This window comes from Enhydra lutris, unplaced genomic scaffold, assembly GCF_002288905.1.
Source record: "Enhydra lutris kenyoni isolate GAN:26980312 unplaced genomic scaffold, ASM228890v2 scaffoldscaffold39, whole genome shotgun sequence".
NCBI classification, from domain to species: domain Eukaryota; kingdom Metazoa; phylum Chordata; class Mammalia; order Carnivora; family Mustelidae; genus Enhydra; species Enhydra lutris.
In genome coordinates this window covers 26,062,068-26,088,250 of record NW_019154123.1, presented here as the reverse complement: position 1 = coordinate 26,088,250, position 26,183 = coordinate 26,062,068, and the positions used below count along the sequence as shown (strand labels likewise).

At 45.8% G+C, this 26,183-nt stretch overlaps 1 protein-coding gene across 1 annotated transcript in view; it reads right to left on the bottom strand.

Annotated features, from left to right (window-relative positions):
• The window catches only part of LOC111154975 (kalirin), a 288,438-nt gene that overhangs the window by 250,288 nt on the left and 11,967 nt on the right, over positions 1-26,183 (bottom strand). Inside the window, exon 3 of the mRNA XM_022514930.1 lies at positions 23,374-23,488. Within this exon, the coding sequence (XP_022370638.1) occupies positions 23,374-23,488 (115 nt within the window). The remainder of the gene's footprint in view (positions 1-23,373; positions 23,489-26,183) is intronic.

Sequence of the window (26,183 nt, the reverse complement as noted above, 5' to 3'; positions counted from 1 at the left end):
CTTTATTTAACAGTCCGTTAGCTTGCTATATTACTTTTCAATATTTACACATAAGTTATGTGGGTTTCTCTTGCCGTGGGCATCACAATGTTAAAAGGAGGCCTTCCGAGAAGAGGAAGGAATGGAGGCAGACCCCCAAATCAGGATGCATGTCATACCATGGCAGGAGTGCCGGATTTATCCTAAGGGCAGTGAGGAACCACTGAAGGGTGTCATTCAGGGAAGAGACATGAACAGATGATTTGGAAGAATCTCCCTGCTGCTGTGTAGAGGGAAAGTAAATCGGGGTCAGCCAGAGGGAGTGGTCAGAGTGGAAACAGAAGCCACCTCCTTTGTATCTTTGTTAAAATGCCTTCTACATACGGGCCCCCTTGGGCCACCCTCTTCAAAGTTAAGCTGCCACCTAGCACTCCCTACCACCCTTCCCCTATTGACTTTTCTCTTGAGCACTTACTACCATCTGGATCATACAGTTGACGTATTCACTCCTAGTCCATCTTCCCTCACTGGTAAGTAACATCAGGGAGGGCAGGGATTTTTGTACTGATTCCACTGCTGGACCCCACAAAGCCTAGTACAGTGCCTGGCATGTGTTAAGACTCAACAGACTGAGGCAGCAATTAAGGGCATGGAATCTAGAACCAACCTTCCTTGGTCTGAATCCTGGCTCCATCACTCACTTATTGAGGAACCTCAGGAAAGTTATGTTTAACCCCTATGTCTCAGCCCCTTTACTGTAAAACAGGGATAAACGTGAATAGGGTACTTTTTATTATTATTATTATTATTATAGGGTTTTTAATTTATTATTTATTATTTATTATAATTATTTATTATTATATAATTATTATTATAGGGTACTTAAAGGTTATGTTTGCTCATGTACATGAAGCACTTACGAGGGTGCTGGAAACATAATCTGTACTTTGTAAGTCTCAGCTGCTAGAAGAGATGATGTGTGTGTCCCACTTCTTCATTGACCACCGCACCCAGTCTGCAGCTCCAAGTGTTGCTGCTAGCAGCTCACACCTGAGACCATCTCTGGAGACTTTCCTTTGGCTGACGGGTGACACTTCTCCGAGAGACACCTGGGCAGGGACAACCCCATACCAGATCAGGGGGGTGGGAAGGCACTGCCTTTCTATTACAAGGTGCCAAAGCTCAGACCTTCTGCTTCAAGGTGGAGTAACTATGAAGTGTGATTCACACTCCAGAGGCTTCTCATTCTGTCTCCAGCTAGACTACCCGAGACCACATCTTGCTGGGTCCTTCCTCTTCTCTCGTCTGCTTATCCAAGTCCCTTAGAAGTTTTTCCGAAGAGAATGTCCTTAATAAATCATTCACACCTGAATCTCCATCTCAAGAAATACAGCCTAAAATATACATCTATGAATGTCCTACGTACATGAAATTCTGAAAGCCATTTGTTATGTGGTCTGGAAATTTAAAGAAATCTGGGTTTCCAACTGTGACTCAAGAATCATACAGTGCCTGGGCACCAAGCAAGCATTCAATAATATTTGCTGAATGAATACTTTCATGAACTGTGTTAGATATGCACAGAAGTGACAGAGCACCCAGTGAAAAGGAGTAAGGTGAAAAGAAACTTCTGGAGTCAAATGTAGAACTTAACGGGAATTTTATCAGTGTTTAAGAGATGGGAGAAGAAAGCAGATGAACTGGAGGAGAAAAATGCAGAGAGGTTAAGGATAAACCAAGAGAGGAGTGAAGTCAGAGAAATCAGGGAAGAGAAGGTTTCAAGGAGGAACTGCAATGCCACATGCTGCAAAGAGGTAGGTCGTTAACTGAGATCAGAACTTGCGTTTAGCAACCAAGAGGCGTTGGTGCTATTGGTCAGGGCAGTTTCAGCATATTAGCCCAGAGACTGAGAGGAGCCGAGAAGCGGTCTTCCTACTTGATCTCTGAGATGATTACAGGAAATGTCAAAGTAAGTCATCAGAGTCTGCTTCTGGTACACTCCCATCCCAGGCCCATCTTCCCAACTCTGGAAACAACCAGGGTCTCCACATGGCTCTTTGGCTACCCAAGCCCCGCATGAGTTACCCAGCCTGGCTCTTCCCAAAGCCTCCCTGCCCCCAGACCTCTTTTCCTCTCATTCACTGTGCTCCACGGAGAACAATTTGAGTAAACCAATTTAACCCGAAATATAATAGGTCGCCTTCCTTTTCCCCTGAGGTTATTTACACTTTAAATGGTATTTGTTAGCCCAAATGAAATGTTCACGGACAGAGTACTACTGCATTATATATGGGGAGGATGGAAGCATAGAAAGATAAAGTTTGGAGCAAAAGGCCTTTGAGTCCACTAAGGAGGGGAAAGGAGAGTGAGTGGCCCTCCCCATCTCCCACACCTCCTACTTTTAAGAAAGAACTCAACTGCTGCTCACTCCCTCCTGCCCCATCTGGGACAGGGACTTGTTTCCCATGTGGGACTTGAGAGCTGGACCCCCTTGGCCAACTTTGCACCCTTTGTGATAAATCACAGCCCCTTCGAACTGCACGGTAAACTGATTTGTGAACTCTCCGGAGCCCTCAGGCCCAGGCCATAAACCTATACTTTATGATTGATCGGATACGTCTTGTATTCAGTTCTAGACCATTTATTCTTTTGTTCCTTACATGTCACTGGAGGTGTTTTCACTCAGCCAAGTTGTGATATCCCAAAAAAGCATTTGCAGTACTTTGTGCCAAGGCTTCTCAGACGTTAGTGATTTTCATTACCACCTAGGACATTTGTTTAAAAATGCTGATTTTGGGAACCTCTTGCAGGTATTATGATGAAAATCAGTCTGGGATGAGACCCAGGAGGGTCCCCCAGTGCTTCAAAGATAATACCTTGACTCTCTTAGACTGTCTTAGGTGAGACTTGTAGGATTTTAAGGATAATTCACTTTGTCTAAATCAGATTAGAATAGGCTTCAATAAACAGTGGGTAGCACATGGGCAAACAGTCAGGGCAAAGTCTGCAAGGCATACCAACAGCTATGCTCTACAGGGGCCTGTCAAACATGCTGGCAGGTTTCTCTATATATATTATCCTATTCTCTCAAATGGAGTCATTTATTGGAAGCACAGGCTTGGGAGGATTTCTGTCCTCACAGTGCACTTCTCTGGTTCTTTTTGCAAACACTGAGCTCCTCCTCTTTTGGCCTAGAGAGGCTTTCCCTGAAGGGCCTGGTGGCTGCCTTCCCCAACAGAGCAATCTGTGCTCAACCAGACACCTGCTGGAGATCTGCCTTCCCAGGCTTCCTTCTCTTCTTCTAAATTGCTGTTAAATCATTATGAAGTTTCTGCATCTTATCATACACCTGACCTGGCAGGCTTATCTAAAATATCTGGGCAAGTCCTGGGTTACTTCTGGGTCCCCCAGGCCCTGCCCCCATCTGATGACCCCAGAGTTGTCTCTTGATCCACAAGGCTGTGAGCGGTGCAAGGGCTGTCCCAGGTCTGGCCAGTACGGGTATGGAAGGTCTCAGTGGTGGGCACTGAGGAACCAGTGAATAGGTGTGTTACCACTGACCCTTTGTGCTCCTGGTGGCCCCCCATGGCAATCAGAAACCACAGTTTAGAAGCACACTGTTGAACCCAGTCTCCCAAAATGGTTTTATTAGGCATGACTATTATTGCTGCTTGTATCACATTCCAGTGTCTTTGGAGGAGGCTTACACTCACCATTCTTTAAACTACTTCCAGCTCATTCACATACTCATATGGTCTGTCCACTTGTTGGCCTTTGGATCTGCTTTCTCTATTTTAGTTGCTGTTATCATCCCAGCCCTATTTCACACATTTGAGGACTCAGTGCCTTTAGCTTGGGGGGCAGGGATTAAGATACGAATGCCTCAAGCTAAGGGTTGCCCTGGGGTCTGAACAGAGGGGCGGAGTACCTGTCAGGCCAGGGTTTCACCCTGGGTTACAGCTTTGGCCTCCAGAAATACCATTCTCTCAATCACTGCTCACTAATGCCTCCCCAGGTCCCAGACCAAGTGAAGCCCAGAGCAGCCCTCTGCATTCCATCTGGGCCACATCGGTGAACCACCCTAGATACCACCCATTCACATCTGGCTACAGGGTCAGATTCAAATGCCACCTTCTCCCTTGGGCTTTCCCTGATCTCTTCTGTCTGAGAGATCTCCCCTTAGCTAACACAGACAACATGTTATGCAGGACTCTCTCAACTGCAGTATTAGTTTCAATCTTGTATTAGACTTTGACCTCTCATACCTCTATGCCTTCGTGCTTGCCCACACTAACCCCATCTTTGTCTAGATAACTCCTAATCTAATTTCAAAGCTCAGTTCACATGCCTCCTTCTCCAGGAAATCTTTCCTTCCCGATACATTTCTTCCCATTCCACTCCATCCCAACTGGGATACAGGTTCTTCTTACACATTGACATAACCTTGTCCTTACTCTGCATGGCAGCTGTCCTATGTGGGGTAACTGCAGCCAAGCGCTGGCTGATTGATTTCTTTTTCCCTCACAGGCACTTATGTGGCTTCAAAATGAGAGCCTAGTTATGACGGTGCTTCATAAATAATATGGTGTCATGTAAATATATTGTATTATCTATTAGTTCATTAACTTATTCATCCAATAAATATTTACTGAGCCTTTGCTCTGCAGTTGACCTAGTGCTAGGCACTAGCAACATAAATGTGGACAAGACAGAAACATAAAGGTTACATTCTATGGGGAGAGATGGACACAAGATGGTGGCTAGATAAGGAGAATAAATATAAATTCTGATAAGTCTTAAGAAATTCTCATGTGGTCTGGACAGGCCACTATGAGGAGCTGACATTTAGGCAGAGAACAAAACTATGAGAAGGAGCTAGTTAAGGAAATGCCATAGAAAGAATAATACGGGCAGTGACAACAGCTTGTGCAAAGGTCCTGAGGTGGAAAAGAGCCTGTGTGCTGGCTGCTCCTCCTTTACAGGGAGGAAACAGAGGCAGCAAATTTCAGTTAGGAAGCAGGAGACCAGCAGCCAGATCTAGGTTGGAGCTCTAAATCTGGGGAGCTCAAAAACTCAAGCTGTAGAGAAATAAAAAACTAATGAAAGAAATAAATAAATGAGAGAAATAAAAAACTAATGAGCCAAACTAATGAAACAGAGCAGCTGTTTTTTATTAAAATAGGACATACACATATTAATGATAAAAGCTAATTTTACTGAGCACATGAGAATCTCTGTATGCCAAGCATTATGCATGCATTTTCTTATTTATTCCTCACATGAACCTCACATGTAGCAGCTATTATTTCCCCACGCTATAGTTAAGGAAGCTGAGGCTCAAAGAAGTTGAATAACTTGCTTAAAGTCACCAGGAAGAGCCAAAATCAGTATCTGAATCTGCTCTGTTTGATTCCTGTATCTGTCATGCCACCTTTTCTCAGAGAGACAAAGACAACTGGAGCTGGAAACAACTTTAATGCTTACTCCTGCAAATCCTTCACTGGTTTTCCTTCAGTCTAAAGTGAGGGAGTCACAGGATCATGCATTAAAGTTGCTTCAAGCTCAACTTGTCTTTGTGTCTTTCTTTTAAGAGCTGAGGACAGCAAGTTCCCAAGCAAGAAAGTGATTTGCTCAGGGCCACACAGTTTGGGCGGATGTTTTGGCCATCTGCACCAGACATCCACATGTCAGTCAACCTGCTTCTGGTCTTCTATTAAGCCACAAGAGCTCTGGAAATGAGAGGAAGAACAATTCTCCCCTACATCAGACAATCAGGGATGGAGGTCCAGGGTACCCTGTGTTGAGTACTAAAGCCCCTTCCCAGGAATGAAGGCCAGGCTGCAGCTGCTTTCCACTGTGCTTTGGCAGCAGGGGGATGGCCTAACGTCCTGTGTCCCAGCTCCTGGGATGCCACCTGAGATTTATCCTATATCTATCAATGTCCAGCAGGTTCTCACTTGAAACAGCTCCTGGAAAAAACATAACACGAACCATCCTGACGGCAGGTAGAGGGGCAGAGATCCACAATGAACACCACACCAACAGCCCAGGGGAAGGGGCAACAAGGGTTTGTGCTTAGTGGGTACCACTAGGGGCTGCTCAGTTGGTGCAAGTTGTGGGGTACAGGGTGTCACCAATACAGGGTGTCAGAATCCTAGCGTTGGGGTCCAGGAAGGCCCAGTGCTTGGGCTATGATGAAGCAAAAGTAATTTTCAAATCAGACCTACTCACCAAGTTGTCCAGGGAAGGTGAGAAATTGTACACTGTGGTGGGTAGCTAGACTGGTCCCTGAGCAGTGGATGACAAAAAGGAAGGACAAAGTAAGGGAAGGACTTCCTGTGTAATGAGAGCAACATGGGCCTACCACACACAGCTCTGTCCCTATAGGTGGAGGCCGACCAGCATCTCAGGATGATTTGGAAGGATGGCTGGAGAAGTCTTACCCACCCTGTATGGACAGCCTTTAAACCCTGGAGTCAGTTCTCCATGAACAGAAAGAAACCAGCAAAGGGAGGAAGAAAGATTAGCACCAATGAGTCACCCACTACACCCTTTTCCCTAGAACTCTGCTGTGCCTGCATCTCCCTAAAATCATTTCATGGGCTGAATTCTCCATTCTGAATTTGAGCAGAAAGAAAGGTCCCTGGAGCTCCGAGGAGGAAAAGAGCCCCCTAACCCATTTGTGTCAGAGTTCTCATGCCATCCTCCAGCCCTAGAGAGTCTCCAGCTACAGGATCCAGATTTCCTTTCGATTCTGCATCCATCACTCCAATCAGGGTTAACCTTTTTCTACTCCTCACTGCTCTAATAGCAGTCCTCTGAGGAGTGCCCCAAACCACACCACACCCACTTTCTGAAACAACCAGAAATCAGCAGATGGTAAAAGAAAGTGCTAAAGACACATTAGCACCTTCTTTACAGTTTCTAATTGGTATAATCAGAAGTGGTAAAAAGAACACTGGAGGAGACACTGTCTTACTGAAAAATGAGCCACTCTCCAGGGAATGCTGTGTGGTGAAGGATTGTTTCCTGGCCCGCACCGTTCTTCTCAGACTCGCCCTTCACAGAGGGCAGGGCTCCTGGATGGCTGGGTGGCTGACAGGGGGGAGAGAGGAGCTCTGAGAGGTGGCAGGGCCCCCTGGCCTGTTGTGGACTTCTCTTGGCTGGCTCACAGGTCAACTACCAGCTGGCTTTCTGTCAAGTTCTCAGAATCCATGTCAATACATCCAGAGGTTTTTATTTTAGTTTCTTATTTTTTGTTTGTTTCTTGGTTTTTGTTTTTGTCTGTTTGCTTTACTGGAAGACACTCTTTGTTCACTTTCCCAGGTCATGATGATTCCATGGAATTTGTGCCTTTTCTACCCATTTAACAACACATCTTTTGCACCTGTGCCTTTGACTTGTGAAGCCAGAGCTGTGGAAGCAAAGGTCAAAGGTAATGCTTTGTCCTAAATCAAAGCCTCAATTCCTCCTCTGGAAAGTGAGAAGACTGACTAATTGGTCTGGGGCTGGAATCAGTCATTTTTAAAAGTTCTCCGGTGGTGAGGGAAAAAAGTTCCCTGGTCATTAGAATGCACATCCAAGGTTAAGCCACTACTACAGCAAAGATTCTGCAATGTGCCTGCCCTGTTTCCAGGTCTAGGAGCTTCCCCTGGCCATTCCCCCAGGCTCAATTCTTCCAGAAGCAAACTCAACTCTAGCCCAACTCAGAGTCCCAGGGAAACCTCACAATGGAGGCCAAATGAAGAAGGTTGCCATTTTTCCACCTCTTTAAAGTCTGTTGCTTGATTCCACTCAAATGAAGCTGTTTAAACAAACATTGCTGATCGCAAATGTGTCCGGTGCAAGGCTATGGCTGATTCTCTGTCTTCCCCTCTCTACCAACCCAGCCCCACCCCCAGGACGTAGTGAAGTACTAAATAGCACAGACTCAGGCTCGCTGATTACTCCAAGCATCCCCAGGTATGGCCCTAAAATGATAGGCCTAATGGCCTAAGAAACACACTAGGGCCTCTGTATCTGCATCATGACTTGTCCTAGATGCCACCTTTAAAAAAACACTTACTAAAAAGTCAATTCTGCTCAGATAGTCAAAAAGAGTTCCAGAAATGGCATGGGTGACAGCAGGACCAAGGTGATAGTACATAGCCTTCCAAAGGATGGCTGTCTCAGAGGGGCCAGCCAGGGTTAGCCACACAGACCCTGGTGCCCTTGCTAATCGGCAGGTCACCTGACCATGTCACAGTCTCTGAAATGTAACTTCCATTCACCAAAGGAAGAGTCCCTGCTTTCTAAATCAGACTGGCTTGGGGGCAGGGCATTTGAAAGGAGCTACTCTTGACTAGGGGAAGAAGAGCTTAGAAACTCCCAGAGAAGGACAGAACAATTGCTTCTAGAAGTCTGGGGCTGGCTGGCCAGAGAGGGAAGACAGCAGAGGGGCACGTTCAGGGAGGCTGTGATGGAAACTGACAGGTCGACTTCCCAACAGCAGCCTCCGGTCCCATTTCCCACCCTGCCCCCACAGAGCTGTTCATCCCGTCCTTCTGGGGCATTCAGAACTTGAGGCAGAAACAAAACAGAAACCAAAGCAGCAGAGGGAAAGAAAGAACAAAATGGAAACTGAAACCACAACCTTTCCACACAGCCCTCCCCTGTCCCTGTCCCGCCAGACAAACTCCAGGGCCCTGCTGCTCAGGCCTTTCCTACACCGCCTCCTTTCCCCCACAGTCAGGCTGGGTGCAAGACAGTTATCTTTTAACTAGGGAAAAAAAGTCATTATAGTTACTGCTCAGACATCTGTAAGGAGTAAACTGAAGATCAGGTCCACCTTCCTGTCTAACCACAATGCCTCGGTCACCCCAACAAAAGACTGAAGGAGCTTTTCTGAAACAGGGAGAAAGAAAAGAGAGGGGGGTCAGAGTGAAGCTGCAAAGGTGGGGCCAGGGCTGCCCGACCCCCACCACCACGGCTGTTCCCGCTTGCCAGGTAACAGAGCAGTGATTCTTCCTTGCTCACCCCAATCCGTTGCTATCACCACCCCTTCTCCTCCTGCTGCTCCCCAGCTCTCCCCACCCTCACACGGGATCCCCAATCTCTCCCCTTGGGCTTTGGTTTCCTGGCAGAGCCGGTGGAATCCTCATTAATAAACCACGTTTCCTCTAGGAAACAGTCTTTGGTCAAATTGCACCTGTGTACACTTTTACTCTCCCCCCCTCCTTCTTAGGTAATGGTACTTTCTCGAAAACCCACCACTATTTGCCTACAACACAGGCAGATACATGCCCAAACACACACACCAACACAGACACCCTCAGCTACCCCTCATGCAGTCACCCCTGCATGCCCACTGGGCTTTACCAACACAGGAGCTCTCCTTCCCATGGGGCAGGAGAACCTCAACCTGCAGCCAGCCCTCCTTTTCCTTCCCTCGGGCACTGAGCCAGGGCTGCCATGGCCAACGGCACTGCTGAGGTCACCATGACGTATGTGGAAGAAAAACCCTGTGAGCTTAGGCACAAGCGGGGAGCCTGAGAACAGCACAGGAGGCCACAGACAGCCCAACAGAGGAACCCGAAGAAGGGAGGCATGTTTGGAATTGGAAACTAAATAGTCAGGGCTCCAACGGTCTTTGTTTGCACCTGCAGCCAGCTCAGAGGCTCGAGAAGCTCGTGTGTGCATGGAATAATCCTCTGTTTATGACTGTGGGGAGTTCCTGTCCTCCAGCACATGCCGTTCTGGGGGCCACCTACTGTCCCACAGGCTCTGTCCACGTCAGGGGGCAGCTCTGGGTTGCAGCTGGTCCCAGCAACACCACTGGCCGGCTGGGTGGCCTTGGCCATGTCCCAGCACTCTCTGGACAGGACTTCGCCCTTTCAAAGTAAAGGGTTGGTTTGGCTGATCTCTACAGACCCTCTTGTCTCCAGCTCCAGGATTCTAATCTACCTACTTATTTAAAAATCCAGGTCAGGAGCGCCTGGGTGGCTCAGTGGGTTAAGCCTCTGCTTTCGGCTCGGGTCATGATCCCATGGTCCAGGGATCGAGCCCCACATTGGGCTCTCTGCTCAGCGGGGAGCCTGCTTCCCCCTCTCTCTCTCTGCCTGCCTCTCTGCCTACTTGTGATCTCTGTCAAATAAATAAATAAAATCTTTTTTAAAAAAAATCCAGGTCAGATTCTATGTCCAATCAGTTTTCTCTGGTTAAGCCCATTTACCTGGCATGACTGTTGAACCATTGCCCTGAGAATGTTCAATTTTGTCATCTCCAGTGTATTCTGGAACCTCAAACAGACTGCAAGCCTTCCCAAGGGCAAGAACTGGTTTCCCTCTCTTTAGCTTATGTGTTCAGGGGCAGTACGAAAAAGCTAGAGGATTTTCAGCTCACTCTCTGTGTCGGTGCACAGATAAGAGCTAAACAATCCTATGCATACGCAGAATGAGCTCTGGACCAATTTGCAGGCATCGGAGTGGACTTTAACACCACTGTCAGGGCTGGGTGAGGGCTGGGAGCTGTTCTGGCCTTCCTCCACATCCAAAACAGGGAGTTTCCCTTCAGCAGATGGGTTGGAGGCCTGAGTGTCATGCAGAAGCAAACAGCCTACCCTGGGGAGATGAGTGCACATTCCCTTTCAGGGAAGGGAGCTGGGGCACAGGGACATGTCACAGCACTAGGCTGAAACCTTGCCCTAGGCACCAGGCCAAGAGGAGTTTCTGTGCAAAACCCGGCACATGAATTACTATCATTGCAAACAGATGAAATTCCAGCTTAAAATGGCATGGAACAGTCTAACAGACAAGAGGGGTTAGGTGGTTTTGAGTAGTTCTCAGAACCAAGGCTGGTCTTTGCCTGACCTAGAATGGGATGGGGTGGGGAAAGAGGGAGTGTCTCAGAGGAAAGGGCCAGGCCTTCAGGACACACATGCGGATATGTCAGTAAATCATCCAGAAAACATTTGTCTGAGTCACCATGGCTCTGACAAAGTGTTCCTGTCTGGTTGCTGGGAGAAGCGGGTTTGACTGTCACACTTGCTCCGTTTGGAAACAGGCATACTCCGTGATGAGAAGGAGTCACTTCCGGTTCCCTGGCATGCACCCCGCCCCCCACCATGCTCCATCTTCTGGCCGAGGGCTCTGCCTTCTCCCTGCTGTAGAACCAGTCTGTCCACCTGGTGGCTACTGCCTGTGGGTCCAGCCCCTTACACAAGAAAGAGGACATCCTGAAGGAAATCTGTGTCTGCTGTAACTGACTCCATGTCTGGAAGACGGAACCTGGCACTGGCCCTGGGGCTGCTGGGCATGAGACACTGCCTGTCCCCTCGGTGTAATGAAACCCAGCCAACTTGTGAGGTACTGCTCTACAGAGTCACCCACCAGAAAAGACCCACCATCTCTGCCCTCAAGGGGCTCACCGCCCATCCAGGAGAAAGGCTTTCTGTGGACAGTCAGAACTCGTAGAAGCAGGGCCCATCACCACTTTCTGATGAGTTTTCCAGATTCCAAAGTCATTTTCAAGTTTTGTTCAAATTCTGTGTTCTGCTTAAGTGATGGATGCTGAACTTTCAAGAAAGAAATACTTATGAAGTTTTTTGGTTTTTTTGTTTTTGTTTTTAATCTAAAGCAATCCGAGAAGAGATGAGACGGAGTGGAATAGGCAATTCATCTTTTACTACAAGTGACCACGGCAAACCGGTATAGAGGCTTTTTGCAACTAGTGAACATATTCACCGGGCTTATAGTCTCAGCCACCAAAGGGCCGAGGTAACGGTATTGGTCTTGTTCTCATCTTCTGTGCTCAGAGACAGGAAAGTGTCTAAAAGGGAAGGTCTGAAAAGACAAATGAAGACTTTTAACTTTAATGTTTGTGACTGATGAAAATAGCAAAGGGGACAGTGACTTCAATCTACCTAAGACTCAAAAACAGACAAATAGGAAGGATTTTTTTTTTAATTTGAAAAAAAGATTTGACTTCATAAAAGCAAATTTAAAATTGGTATAGATATACCACATTATGTAGGCATCTCCCCCCCCCCCAAAATAGCACCATAACACTTCCCAGTTTCAACTGGCAATTTTTATATGCCCAAGTTAAATATTTCCATAAATGTCATTTTATTAAATATTTATTAATAGTTCTCAGAGAAAGATTATATTAAACCCATTTTGTAGTTGGAAAAATAATTTTGTTACTTAGTGCTTACTTTATTTTCCATGTTTCCATAAAATTTTAAAAATGTAAAGCCTGAAAAAAAAATGTAAACCCTAGAAAATCCAAGGTCTACTGAGGAGAAAGCAGAATATTACCACTGAGAGACTCTAACAAAACCCATCTGTGTCCTTGGGTAGCTGAGCAGAGGTACTCCACCACTTGGTGGCAACACACCTAACTTGCCAGCATGTATATAATAAAGCCAATCTTTCTAAAGAATTTACTTTTATAACATAAAATGTCAGTATCCAACATATGCCTAAAAATGTACACAACACCAAACACCAGTGAAGGGCACACAATAAGACCTAAGCAATGACAGGTGAAGCAGGAAATACAAAACTTGTCAAAAATAGTCATTTAGTAGAGAAGAGAAAAACTGCCCCAGATCTAGATAGAAGCCACTAAGTGAAAAATATATCCTTCTTCCCCAGCACTAGCCTGTCTCTCCAGCATCTATACTCAGGGAACTCCCTTATTTCCGACATTGACAAATAAATCAGAACTAAATTCAAATCATCCTGATCCTCTAGCACGAATTCCAGAAAAATCCTGAATGCCCTGGGACTTATTTCACACGATATGTTGCAAAGTACCTAATCAAGGTACCTAACCAGAAATGTCAGCTTCCCAATCAGCCTGCTACTGGTGAGCCAAAAGCGGCAGCAGCCTAAGGCAGAAAACACAAGGCCACTAAGCTTTAGAGGCTCATTCAGCATTGCTACCCAGAGAAAAATTCCAAGGAGCCCTAACTTGGAAGGCAGATAAGGACTTCAGTGCAGAGGAACACAGAGGAGGTTAACAACCACTCTGAGCCAGGCCAAGAACTGACTGCACAGCCAGCCAACAAGCTGAAACACACCCAAAGGCAAAACTAAAAATTCGCGGTGGGAAAAAGCAATGAAGTCCTTCTAGATTTCATGTCAGATCCAGACTTTAATGTTTGGTTCCCATTAAGAGGCCAATTATCTCAGAAAAGTAGAAAGAATCCTGACCTGAGAGACCCCCAAAGGGCAGGTCCTGTGACCAACTTCTTTACTCTTTTCAAATCCAAGATCAGGCTTAGGTGCATAACACATGACACTACATTATGGTTTCTTGATGATGGTAATAACAATGTTTGCACAGTGGGGCCTGGTTATTGATGAGCAAATAAACGAATCTGGAGAAATGTCAAGACTTGGAAGTCTAAGGCAAGACATATTGGAAATATAAATTAGGAAATTTGGAAAGCAATTTGGCAATGTGAATCATCAGCCTTTAAAAAAAAGTCTATGATTGCCACAAATCTATCCCAAAGAAACCATCTAAAAAGTAGACAAAGGTTTATACACAAAGGTGTTTACTGGGAGTTGTATATAGCAATGAAATTTCAAAAATGACTTAGATGTCTAAGGACAGCATTAATTAAAATATGGTACATCCCAAGACACACCATTATGCATAAAAAGTGTTTAATGTTAAGAAAATATTCTCATGCTATAATGCAAAATGGAATAAAACAAGAAGCAAAATTAAATAAGCAACATAATTCAATTTTGTTTTTTAAGAGTTCTAAAGAAAAGGAAGGGAATATGCCAATATATTGATTGTTCTCTCTACATGGTAGAGTTTTAAGTATTTACTTTAATTCGTTAGATTTTTCTGCACTTATTTTCTATAATAAAGAAATGGTTTTCTAATTAATTAAAGAGGTCAAGACTTTATCACACTACTAGGCATACATGTTAACACATCCTGTACTTCTTGTTAAGTCTGCTCAGTGTTTCTGACCTCACTGCTATCACTGATATTCTTGCTAGTTCTATCCTAATCTTAACCATCTCCCAGAGCCTGACTTTGGCAAAGCAGTACTAGGGGCAAGGAAGGACAGGTGCCAAAATAAGGTCTCCACTTTTCAGCAAGGAAAAGGAAAGGCCTGCTGTTTACCATCAGCTCCTTCTGAGTGCCAAGTCCTGGGCTAGGCTCTGTCTATGAGTTCTCGTGTAATTCTCACCATTGTTGTGCTTAGTAACCCCACGCCTATTTTACAGGTAAGGACATTCATCAGCAACCATGAGCATTTCTTCTCTTAGAACAGAAGTTTCTGGGTTCATTCTTCTTGGGCTGGAACCCCCTGCCTCATTTCCAGGATCGGGTACTTTCCCTCGAGCTCTCTAGTCTTTCCCTCTTCTCTGCTAGTCCACTACTGTTAGCTCCACTCCCACTGATTCTATGTTCTTCCAAGGGTTACAGTGAAGATGCCTGGGCAAGACAAACAACATTCCTCTCTCCATCAGGAATGCTTTGTCCAATGCTGGGTCCTTGATTTATCACCTAAAGGCATTCACGGGTTCCTGGAATAACCAAGCCTGCTTCCCATAGCTACTTCATGACCACATGGTTTCCGCCTCTGATCATCCAGGTTATTGTTCTCCAGGGAATCACAAATGCTTGTCTCTACATTTGAAGTATCACGGCTTGCTCTGCCTCCTCCACACCATAGTTGCTTTCCACAGGGTTTCCCCAAGCCCCTCTGGCCCTGCAGCCCCTAGAGGGCTGTGCCGGCCAGACCTGCTGAGTCCAGCAATGGCAGGGAAGTGTGGTCAGGGAAGTGGACCAGCTTCCAAATGCATATCAGCAGAATGCTAATGCCAGAATGCTGCTTCTGCTGCCAGAGTAGCACGGAAGATGAACCGGACAGGTGGCAGAGCGAAAGAAAGGCCTCGGGCCCAGGGAAACTGAGTGGGACCACCGTCTCTAGAGGACAATAGAGACTAGGCTTCACGTGCATGGTCCCTGCCACTGATAGTTTTTTACTCATCTCTCTAAATAGTTCCCATGGTCCCAAGTGCTTCTGTATTTTCACTACATCTCTGTGTTCTTTGGTCTCTAAAGCCTAGCTGACTATCATCAGATAGTCATCATCAGATAAGCATAAATGAGATATAATGAGCATAAATGAGATGAGCATAAATGAGGAACATTTACATGTCTATAAGAAAAACACCCAGGGGAGAAAGTCCGAGGCACCCCCCACAGTCACCTGCACTGTCCCACATACTCCACTCACCATGGCTGCTTTAACCAGCAGAAACCCAGGAGTGATGCAGTCGCCATCTGCATTCTTCCACCTGTACACTCACACTTAGAACCCAAAGAGAACCTTAGAGAAAGCAGGTTTGATGCACAGATCATTGCTGCCCATCTTCATTACGCCTGTCTGCCCCCTTATCTCCTTACCACCCTCTTCTGTTGTCCTGTTCCAACCCATTCTGTGGCCTATCCTGCAGCATCGACCTTCCTACTATCCCCAGATCTGTCCTCTGCACGCCATTGTCATGGCCTCCTTTTCATTCTGGCTCCTTATCTCTTCAGTGGATAACAGTTCAAGCTCTGGTACTAGAACATGTTAACACATTCTGTACTTCTTGTTAAGTCTTGGTAACTAGCTTGTACTTCTTGTTAACCAGCTGTAAGTTATATTGGCTATGTGTCCATAGGCAAGCTACCTAACCTCTCGGAGCTTTAGGCTTCAGGCCCTCATATATAAAAGAGGAATAATCACGCCCACCTCAACATGCTGTGAGAATTAAGTTATGCATGCAAAACACTTGACTGTTCAATAATGCAGGTTAAAGTAATAATAATGGTTAGCATTTATTTATTACTTAATAGATCAGTTTCAGAGGTTGGATGCATTAAGCGTTTTTTGCCACTCAAAATCACATTTGAGAGAATTCATCCATCCTGCTGAATATCACAGTAGTTCAAAAAAGCTTGTCAAAGAGAACTACATATGGTATGATACCATTTTTATAAAACTCAAAAACAAGCAAAACTAAACAATATACTGTTTATGAAAACATGTGCTAAACTATATCAAAAAAGCAAGAGAAGAAGAAACAAAACTCAGAACAGTGGTTGTTTCTGGGGGATTTAAGGGGGATCGGGGTGAGGAGTCATAGGCAGCTTTAAAAGCAGACATGAGGGGCACCTGGGTGGCTCAGTGGGTTAAGCCTCTGCCTTCGGCTCGGGTCATGATCTCAGGGTCCTGGGATCGAGCCCCGAATCGGGTTCTCTGCTCGGCGGGGAGCCTGCTTCCCCCTTCTCTGTCTGCCTGCGTCTCTGCCTACTTGTGATCTCTCTGTGTCAAATAAATAAATAAAATATTAAAAAAAAAAAGCAGACATGATACTCTGCTGCTGAAGCTGGGGGGTGGGCTCTCAGGTGTTCATTCATTATTATGCTTTGTAACTTACAAACACATTATATCTATTCCTTAATATGTAGCAAAAATTACTAGACATGTATGTGTGTATATACAATTATTATTGTTGTTGTTATTATTATTATTATTATTATTATTGTTCTTCTTCTTTAGGAGACAGACCAAGAAGTACCAGGCACCTGGGTGCTACAGAGAGATTGCTAGATAATTTCTTTACAACACTCTCGTGAGATGGGCATTCTTATCCTAAATTAAAAATCAGAATATTGGACCAGAAATGTTGAGTATAATGCCCAAGGTTTCATCTCGTGCCAAATATCTTCCCTTTGCCCCTCCAAATCCATTCTCCATCCCCTCCCCTCAACCCGATGCCCTGGGAGGCTGACCCACATGGACTGCATCGATGTCACCAGCTCTGGCTGCCTTCAGTCCATGACAATGACAGGAGGTCAGAGAATGGGAGGACAGTGAAGTAAGTATAGATTCCCCTTCCGCCCATCATGGCATCACCCAAGGCCACAGCTCTGATCAGGCAGCCCTCTCACACAGCCGTCACCCTCCAGATTCTGGGAACTGCTCCTCACCTCGCTCCTTCAGGCCTAGAAGTAGTTAAATCTCCCATGTCTCGGATTCTAGCCCTGGGATACTGGGGAATCCAAATCTGCATGATTGTAAACTGTGCCTTCATTAAACTCTTCTCAGATCACCCAGGTTGAGTGGCCGTGTGCTTCCTTACTGAGAAGCGGCAGAGCTGGGATCTGAACCGCCGTGCCTTCTATCCTAGGATGCCTCTCTTCCCTTCGCTGTGAAGGTCTGCACAGCTCTGACGAAGGTGATCACTAATGAGGGGAGTTACTGGTGTGATTTCACATTCCTCAGCAGCAGAGAGGAACACTATTTGCTCTTCAGGACTTGAGTGACACACAGCTTAACAACAGGGACACTTAACTGCTATTGCTCAAGTTTGCATAGAACCTGGGAACTATAACAGAAATAATAAACCCTCTATACATAAGCAACAAAACAAATTTAAAATGAATGTGAAAAGGAGTAAGTTGAGGCCAACGTTCTCATTGGTCATATTTCTGGACCTTCTGTTAGTACTCCCCATATCCTCCTTTAATTGATGATTCTAGAACAAAGGGCAGGATGCCAACTACCCATCGCCACAGGCCCTTACAATAAAACACATTTCATGAGGACAGTTTGGATAGCTTGGGCTTTCTAAGGCTGAGGATAGTGGGAGGAAACCCTTGCAGTTTTTACCTCCTCATCTTCTGTCTTTCTGGCTCTTTCTGCATATTTCAACTTTCTGGTGAGGCTGCATAGAGACATGGCTGGCTATAAGCCCAATTTATCTCTTGCTGAAATCAGTAGAATAAGAGCAAGTGTTATCAAATAATAGGCTGTGAATATTGGCACCTTGGTTTGACTGGCATTACAGAATATCCCATCTTAATTTCTTGTCATCTTTCCTCACCAGTATGGTATCTGCCTTTCTTGCCAGACCACTTAGCATCTCGCTGCACTGCTAAGAGCAGAATTAAGTGGCAGACACATCAAGGGGCTAACAACTGGTGCCCTCAGAAGCAGCAGAAAGATGGTCATGACAAGGCAGAATAATAAAGACGATGAAGAGGAGAAATTCAATGCAACAAAAGTAACCCAGGGCTTTTTTTTTTTTTTTTTTTTTTTTTAACTAGCTACCTAGAAATTCCTATTTCAAGCATTTGGTCAACTCTCAGTAATCACAGGGGGTAGGTTTTCTACACTGTGAGCTCTGCCTGGGCAATTATTTACTCTCAGGCTAAATGTTCTATCCTGGCTCTCAATTTCTAGGAACATTCATCAGCTGATTGTATCTGAGTATTTCCTTTCTTTTCCTTTCATGTACAAAGTAGCTGCAAGCAGATAGCAGACCAGAAGGATTTAAAAAAAGTAACTTGAGTATAGCATGGATGACAGTGAGAAAAGATAACACAAGAGCCCACCAAGATGCCTATCCTGGCCCTGGCTCATAGGAGGCACTCAGTAAACATTTGTTGAATTCAGTAAATGGAGTTATTAGCAAGTTGAATTGGAAGACTTTTCAGGCCTCTTCCCTCTCTGATAGTCTGTGATTCCTCAGAAGAAGATGACAGAGAGCGTGGAGAAGAACCTGGGTGCTCAAACCTGTTAGGAGCATGAGGAGAAGTTAGAAAGGACTTACCTCAGGCCAAGATAGATCCCAAAAGAGTGTAACTAGGGCTATTCCAAACTGTCACAGTCCAGGATGATCCTTGGTCCCAGCTGACACCACCTAAATTCCCACCCAGAGTCCAAAGGGGACTGGAAAGCAGTTCTCTTAGGATTTCAGATGTAGATACCATATGAAGTGAAATTCCAGGCCCCAACTTATTTAGGGAGCCTGAGAAAAGAAGTGTATGTTGGTGGGAGTGACAATACTCTGTTTTGATGTCCTAGATTTTATGACATATTTTTCCCCCCAGTACCATAGAAACATAAAATTCAGGATAAGAAAGCCTCTTAGAATTTATCTAATCCAGCCTCCAGTTGAATGGAAGAATTGTCACCCCATCTCTATTAACAGGAAGCTCACTTTCTCCAGAGGTAGCAGGAAGACTGCTGGATAGCTCCCACGTGGGCAGGGTCTTCCTGCCTGAGTCCCCACCTCTAACCATGCCTGCTCCCTTCCCTTTGGGGCAGTTCTGAAGTCAGGAACCACTTTCTTTCCATTTTCATTCCTGCCAGAAAACATCCTCCAATCCTTCACCTGCAGAGATACAGTTTGTGGACCCCTCAATATGCTGTTCCCATGACAACACTCTAAGGGCTTCATGTTATTTTTAAAATGGACTGGCAGGGGCGCCTGGGTGGCTCAGTGGGTTAAGCCTCTGCCTTCGGTTCAGGTAATCATCCCAGGGTCCTGGGTTCGAACCCTGCATCGGGCTCTCTGCTCAGCAGGGAGCCTGCTTCCCTTCCTCTCTCTCTGCCTGCCTCTCTGCCTATTGTGATCTCTGTCTGTCAAATAAATAAATAAAATCTTTAAAAATAAATAAATAAAATGGACTGGCAGAGTTCCATGTTGCAGACTTGAATGCAGTGGTCCAAAGTGGCCTGGCCTTCACAGAGAGTAGTGGGACTATTTCTTCCCATTCATTTCTCAATTTCCACAACCACCTGTTTAATCATCCATTCTAGAATGGTGCCATAATTAGCCTCAAGATGACTGGTTCTTTAGATTCTGGGATCTTCTTTCATCACCTGCTGGTCCTTACTGGCTTGTCTTCTGCTGGCCAGCCCATCTTGGGTGCTACCAGCACAGTCATATAGTGTACTGCCCTTTAATGGTTACTGGTTTGCACTGGGTAGGGAAATACCCAGGTTTTACTTAACTTTATCAAAATGTCTCCTCCTGCTCACCATGAATGCTTGGTCTGCCTGGCATGTAGAGGCTCTAAATATTTGTTAAACAGAAAAAGAATGAATAAATTCATGAGAGAATGAATGTCAAATATCACCTACGGATGATTATACCAGTCTGCAGAGCACACTCCTCCCCGACAGGAGCCTGTCTTTCAGCCTCCTGAGCCAGAACCCTGAGTAGGTCATTTGTTCTCATCAGTATCATCAACATGATCTTGCTGTTCATTTTCATGGCTTCCCTTCTCTCCCAAAGCCATGGCTAAGCAGAAGAGTGGCAAAAACCATCTAACCTGCAAAGTTCTTCAGTTTCCCTCCCCAGACTTCACTGTCTTTGGAACAATTCTGTTCCACATTTTGTTTCCAACAGCAGTCACATGTGAACTTGGGGCCAACAGAATTAGGAAGTGATAGGTGGGCATGACTAGTTGGTAAGTTCTGCCACTAGCCACTTGTAGGTGCTCACACTCCTGGTAAGCAAAGACCCTTGGGACAGAGGTAGCTGGCCTCTACAAACAATTTTTTTTAAGACTTTATTTATTTATTTGTCAGAGAGAGAGACAGAGAGAAAGAGAGACAGAGAGACAGAGCACAAGCAGGGGGAGCGGCAGGCAAAGGGAGAAGCAGACTCCTCTCTGAGCAAGGAGCCCAGTGCGGAACTTGATCCCAGGACCCCAGGATCATGACCTGAGCTGAAGGCAGATGTTTAACTGACTGAGCCACCCAGGCGTCTCCCCAAGAACAATCCTTCTCACTGAAGATGGCAACAGGACACTTGCCTCCCACCTGCCAGAACCTTTGAAGAACATTGTTTTTTCCTCTCAGGGGCACAGGACACAATGCCTGGGACCACCCTCTGATAAGCAGAGAGCTCACATCCAGTATATTCCTTCAGTATTAAGGTACTGTAACCTTCCTCTCGGGCCCTCATGGGTTTCATTCCCCTTTACCCCCTCTTTTTTAATTGCTGCCCATCTATTTTGTCCCATCCTTGCTGAACAAATCAGAATGAAGAAAAGTGTTCTTCCAATACTTTTACCTTCTATTCTTTAGAAGGCAAGTGTGCATTAGCTGCAGGGATGTGATAAACACACCAGAAAGAAAAAATGCACCCTTCATGTTTCCTGGGACCCCAATTTCTTCTGACTCTAAGAGAACTGAGAGTTCATCATGGGTCCCCATGAAAACTTCTCTTGTAAATTGCTTTAGAAAATGCCTGGCTTTATGCCTGTTAGTAGTATACTTGGGAAAGTTGCTTTTAAAACTGCTTAGCTCGTAGATGAGTAAATTGCTAAATTACCTACATCAGTCATGGGTGATTTAGTCCATCTCCTTGCCTCTGAGACAGAAGGGAATATTTCTTCTGTACAAAGACCTCCAGGAAAAAAAAAAAGTATTCTATTCTATTTTTTGTCCAAAGACCCCACTCAAAGTTTAGACATTCTTCTTCGGATATAACCCAAATCCCTTTCATTGGAACTTAAGACCTTTTATCTCTCTTCTGACCCCCAGCAGACTATCTGACATCTGTTTGTGCATAGCATTCTGTGGGGGCCCTTCAGGGGTTCTCCCAATTCTTATCAATATCCTCCAAGCCCTAGATGACTGCTCTTCAATCCCCTGTACCACCTGCCCATCACTGTCCACCAATCCCTTTCATTTGTCTCCCTCGTAGCACTTTTACTTTTTATTTTATTTTTGTTTATAAATTTTTTTTGAAGACTTTATTTACTTGACAGAGAGAGCACAAGCAGGCAGAGCAACAGGCAGAGGGAGAGGGGGAAGCAGGCTCCCTGCTGGGCAGGGAACCTGATGCAGGACTCGATCCCAGGACCCTGGAATCACAACCTGAGCTGAAGGCAGACCCCTAACCAATGAGCCACCCAGGCACCCCTCCCTCGTAGTACTTTTAAATGTAGTGACTGCCTCATTGGATACCTGCTTTAAGAACCTAATCAGCACTTTCTTTTTTTTAAAGATTTTATTTATTTGATAGAGCAAGTGAGAGCGAGCATGAGTTGGGGGCTGGGGAGGGAAGGCAGAAGGGGAAGCAGACCTCTTGCTGAGCAGAGAGCCCAATGTGGGGCTCGATCCCAGGACCCTGAGATCATGACCTGAGCCAAAAGCAGAGGTTTAACTGACTGAGCCACCCGGGTGTCCCTAATCAGCACTTTCAACAATTATCCCAGGTCTCCCAGCAGAGGCAGAGCTGAATATGGAGGTCCTCTTTGTAATTTACTAATTCTCCTATAAAATGCACAGATAAGAAGAAGAAGTTTCCGAAAGCCCAAGGTACCACTTCTTATTTGCCATGACAAACACTTGACAGGCTCCAGCTCCACTAAATGGCAGAGAACAGAAATTTTTCTGGTCAAGGGCAAGGATGGGAGAGCCCCGGGGCAGGGGTCAGGAGGGCAGAGTTCTAGGCCAGACACTGCCATGGATTCCTGTGAGCAGCTCTCATCCCCGGTGACCCTAATTCCTAAGCGGAGCACAACACATAGTTGCCAAGGCTGCTTCCCAGTGCCCTTTCAGCTCTCACATGCTGTGATCTGAGTCTACAAAGGCCTCTCCTCTCCCTTCTTAGAAGATATAGGCCATGGCCTCGACACGTGTCTCTTTACCACCAATGTGACCAGCACTATCTGGAAACACTCAGAAACCAATGTTTCTCAACCTGTTAAAATTATCGTTCCTGCCCCAAATGAGCTTTTAAATGCTTTTTTTTTTCTTTAATTGCCCTACCCAATGAAATTTTTTAAAAAGATTTTTATTTATTTATTTTAAAGAGAGAAAGCACATGAGCAGGGAGTGGGGCAGAGGAAGAAAGAGACAGTCCCAAGCCAACTCCTCACTAAGCAGGGGCCCAATGCCCTGGGGCTCGATTCCAGGATCCTGAGCTCATGACCTGAGCTGAAACGGAGTCCGATGCTTGACTGAGCCATACAGGCACCCCCACCTGGCAAAATTTTAATACCATGAATATACTGTACATATTTTTAGGTACAGTACATATATCTGTGCTTAATACATTAAAAACCAAGGTTTTCACTAGCCCCCCCCAACCAATTTTCATCCCTCTTGGCGGCAATATTAACCCTGCTGAAAAGGTGTGACCTTGACTGAGCAGAGGGCTGCAGCTAGCTGTGGAACACTAGTACAGTTATTTGCCCCAAACTCCAAAAGCCATAAACACATTCACAAGCCAGAGGTTTTGAAGATAATCCATTGCACAAGCCGGAGTGGAATCAGCCAGACTTCCGCTTCCCTAAGGAAAACAGCAACTTCCCACCCTCCTCCCCAGGCCGCAGTGCCTCCTGCTCCAGACCCTGCCCTTGTTCTCACCTCTGCCCAGGGCTCCCACTCCATTCATGTGGGTCCCAGCAGTAACAATGGGAATGATGAGAACAAGGTGAACTCTGGGTGATGTTGTTCCAGGAATCATTAGCATCCACTCCAAGCGTAGAAACAACCAGGCCCCTGGCCTGATGAAGCCCTCATTCCAACGCACTTGCATCAGTCCCACTCCCGCCCCAGCAGGTCGTTCCCCTTCACCTTACCTTGGCACACTGGCCAAATAGGTCACGAGTTTCCGCAGGTCTTCCTGTCTTATTCTGTCATGATTGCTGCGAGCAGGGAAGGTCAGGATGGGTCCGCCTCGCTTATCACGGCCCCCTGCAGGGAGGAAGAGGAGGGCTGTTAGGAAAACCAGCCAGAACGTGAGTGCTGAACAGCCAGCCGTGTCTGAGTGCCGGAGGAAACAGACAGAAATACAGTGCCTGGAGAAATGCGGTCACTGGTCAAGTGAAGGGCATGGGGTTTGGATGTGGTTAACATGGGTAACCTTGGTCAAGTCTTTTGACTTCTCTAATATCTCACTGCAAAGTGCAGATGAAAATACTGATGAGCCTTTTACAGGGTGGCAGGGAGGACTGAGGAGCTGGCAAATGGGGAAGCACTTTAAAATTAAAGCCCTCTCCAAATGCAAGATGATAACGAAGGTGATGACTGCTCTTTCTGAGAACACAAGCTATTGAATGGGCTGTAGTCTCTGGAAATTTAACCTTCAATTCACTTCTCTTTACAGACCTCTGTGAGGTAGAAGGGCTCAGGATTAACTGACTACCCTGCTGAGAAACCCTTCAAGCATCCATCCAAGACACCACTGCTGAGAGGGTTTTAGATTCATAGAAAGGATATTAAGTGTTCTCTGCACAGCCAAAGATCCACCCCTGCCTGTCTGCCTGCCTGAGGTGCCACCTGTCACTCCTGCTGGAGGAGCACAGGAACCTTTATCAGAAACAAGGATGCTCAAGGTCTTAATTACTGCAAATGTATATGTACGCACTATGATTATAAATGTTTTCTAAATACCACATTTTTAAAAACCAGGAAGGAGAGTATAGTGAAATGATGATTGTTGTTGTTATTAGAAGGCTGAGATTTTGCATGGTTGCTTTTTCTTTCATTTTTTTCTCTAAACTTTCTATTCACTATTACTCTATCCTCTAAAAATTTATTCTTTAATGGGCATTACTAGGAAGCAGGACCAAGGCTTTCAGGAGGGTCACAGGGGACAAAGCTAAGGTCTGTCCTTACAGGCCCTGATTATTACACAAAGAAAACCTCTGCATCATGTTCACGGACTCCTGAACACATGTCAAGCAGCTGCCTGACATCCTCCAGAGTGGAGACCACAGGGATATAATACAAGAAGGAGGTGGCATTGGCATGGCCATCACCAATTCTGGAAAAGAAGCTTAAGGCTCAGCTCTCTGAAGAAGAAGATATTCCAGGGGAAGTCAGAGCCTCCCAGGGTCCCCATCCAAGTCCAAGTATAATGTTTCCCTCTGTTGTAGGGTCTAGAAGCCATAAAGACAGAAGGGAGACTTGACAAACAAAATCCAAACCATTCCAGGATACTCCTGAAGAGGAAATGAGAAGACTGGCAAGAGAAAAGGATCAAACAAGATCAGGGTCACTGAGAGATCTGCCTTGATGAAAAAGAAAAAAATGTTTCAGCAGGTACCACCATCATCCCTAGCCCCACACTGGAGCAGATTCATGTAGACACACCACAGAGTTGGACCTGAACCCCCAGCTCCATACCACAGGCCTGGCTTTTTGTATGAATAGCCACCCCCAAGTCATCTGCCTTTGAAAGGATCCCCATTTCCCAACTGCCTTCCCAAGCAGAAGGATTAAATGGAAGGTTTCCCAAAAGCTAGGAGCATCTCCCATACCCTCAACCTTCCTCTCTAGCCTTGACCCACCCTAAGGATTTTCATTCTTGGATGGTTTTAACTGCTGTTTCTGCCTTTCTTCCTGACCTTCCATGGATACAGTAGACCCATAAGAACATAGGGAGCCAAGGCTGATCTGATTGGCAAAGGCTTACTATAAGGAGTTTAGAGGACTGCTGGCACTGTACTTCCTGAGCTAGAGCCAGGTCTGCCCTTGGAGGGAGAGTATCATAAATATGGCTGGGGAAAGTTCCAGATAGCAGAGGAAGGGGAAGAAGGAGAAAAAGCCTGGGGCAATGCAGTCCCCACCCACACCCCCGGCCTTCAGGAAGCATGGATAAAGATTGGAGACTGGGCAGTAGGATCAGTCAGGGGTTTTTCAGAAAGAAGATGACCTTGTAAGAATGTAAGAATGTAGGAAGTGGAGCAGGAAGGAGCATAGAGAAAGATAGTCATTGTGCTGGAAAGAGTGGGACAATGGGTAGAAAGAGGCCTCAGAGCCCATGCAAGCGGAGGGGTCCTACTTCCTTCTCTGAAGCATGCTGACAGAACTCAAAGAGGGAGGAGGAAACAGATAAAGTAAAGAGAGGGAGGAACTCAGCTTGCCTGGGGAAAACTGTTCTTTAGGTGAAATAGCAGACTAGCCCACCTACCAAGTCAGGACAGGCTTGAGATACTGGGAGAAAGGGGAGCAGACTATCACTGGCCAACGTCCCTAGAGAATGAACATCAGGCCTGTACATGAGGTGGGCAAAAAGAGATGAGACAGGGAACTGGGGCATCATGAGAGCTCTGTTGTAAGGTCTAGCCATGGTGTCCTAGTTAGGTTCTAACTTGAGCGGAGGCAGAATAAAGCTAGTGCATACACAAGTGGGGAGGGCCCACTGAAGGTAGGAGATGTCCTGCTGGATCATGAGCTCCCAAGGAAGAGGGGACAGCAGATGTTTTGCTCATCTGATATCCATCCTTTCCCAATTTACAGGGAAACATCAGAAAGGGTCAAAGGTAACAAAGGCCATAGACACGTATATCAAAGTTAAGGTCTTGCATATGCATGGCCAATGTAAGGAGGTAGAAAATTTGGTACAAAGAAGGCTGAACAGCTATGAAGGTGTAGGATTTGATGG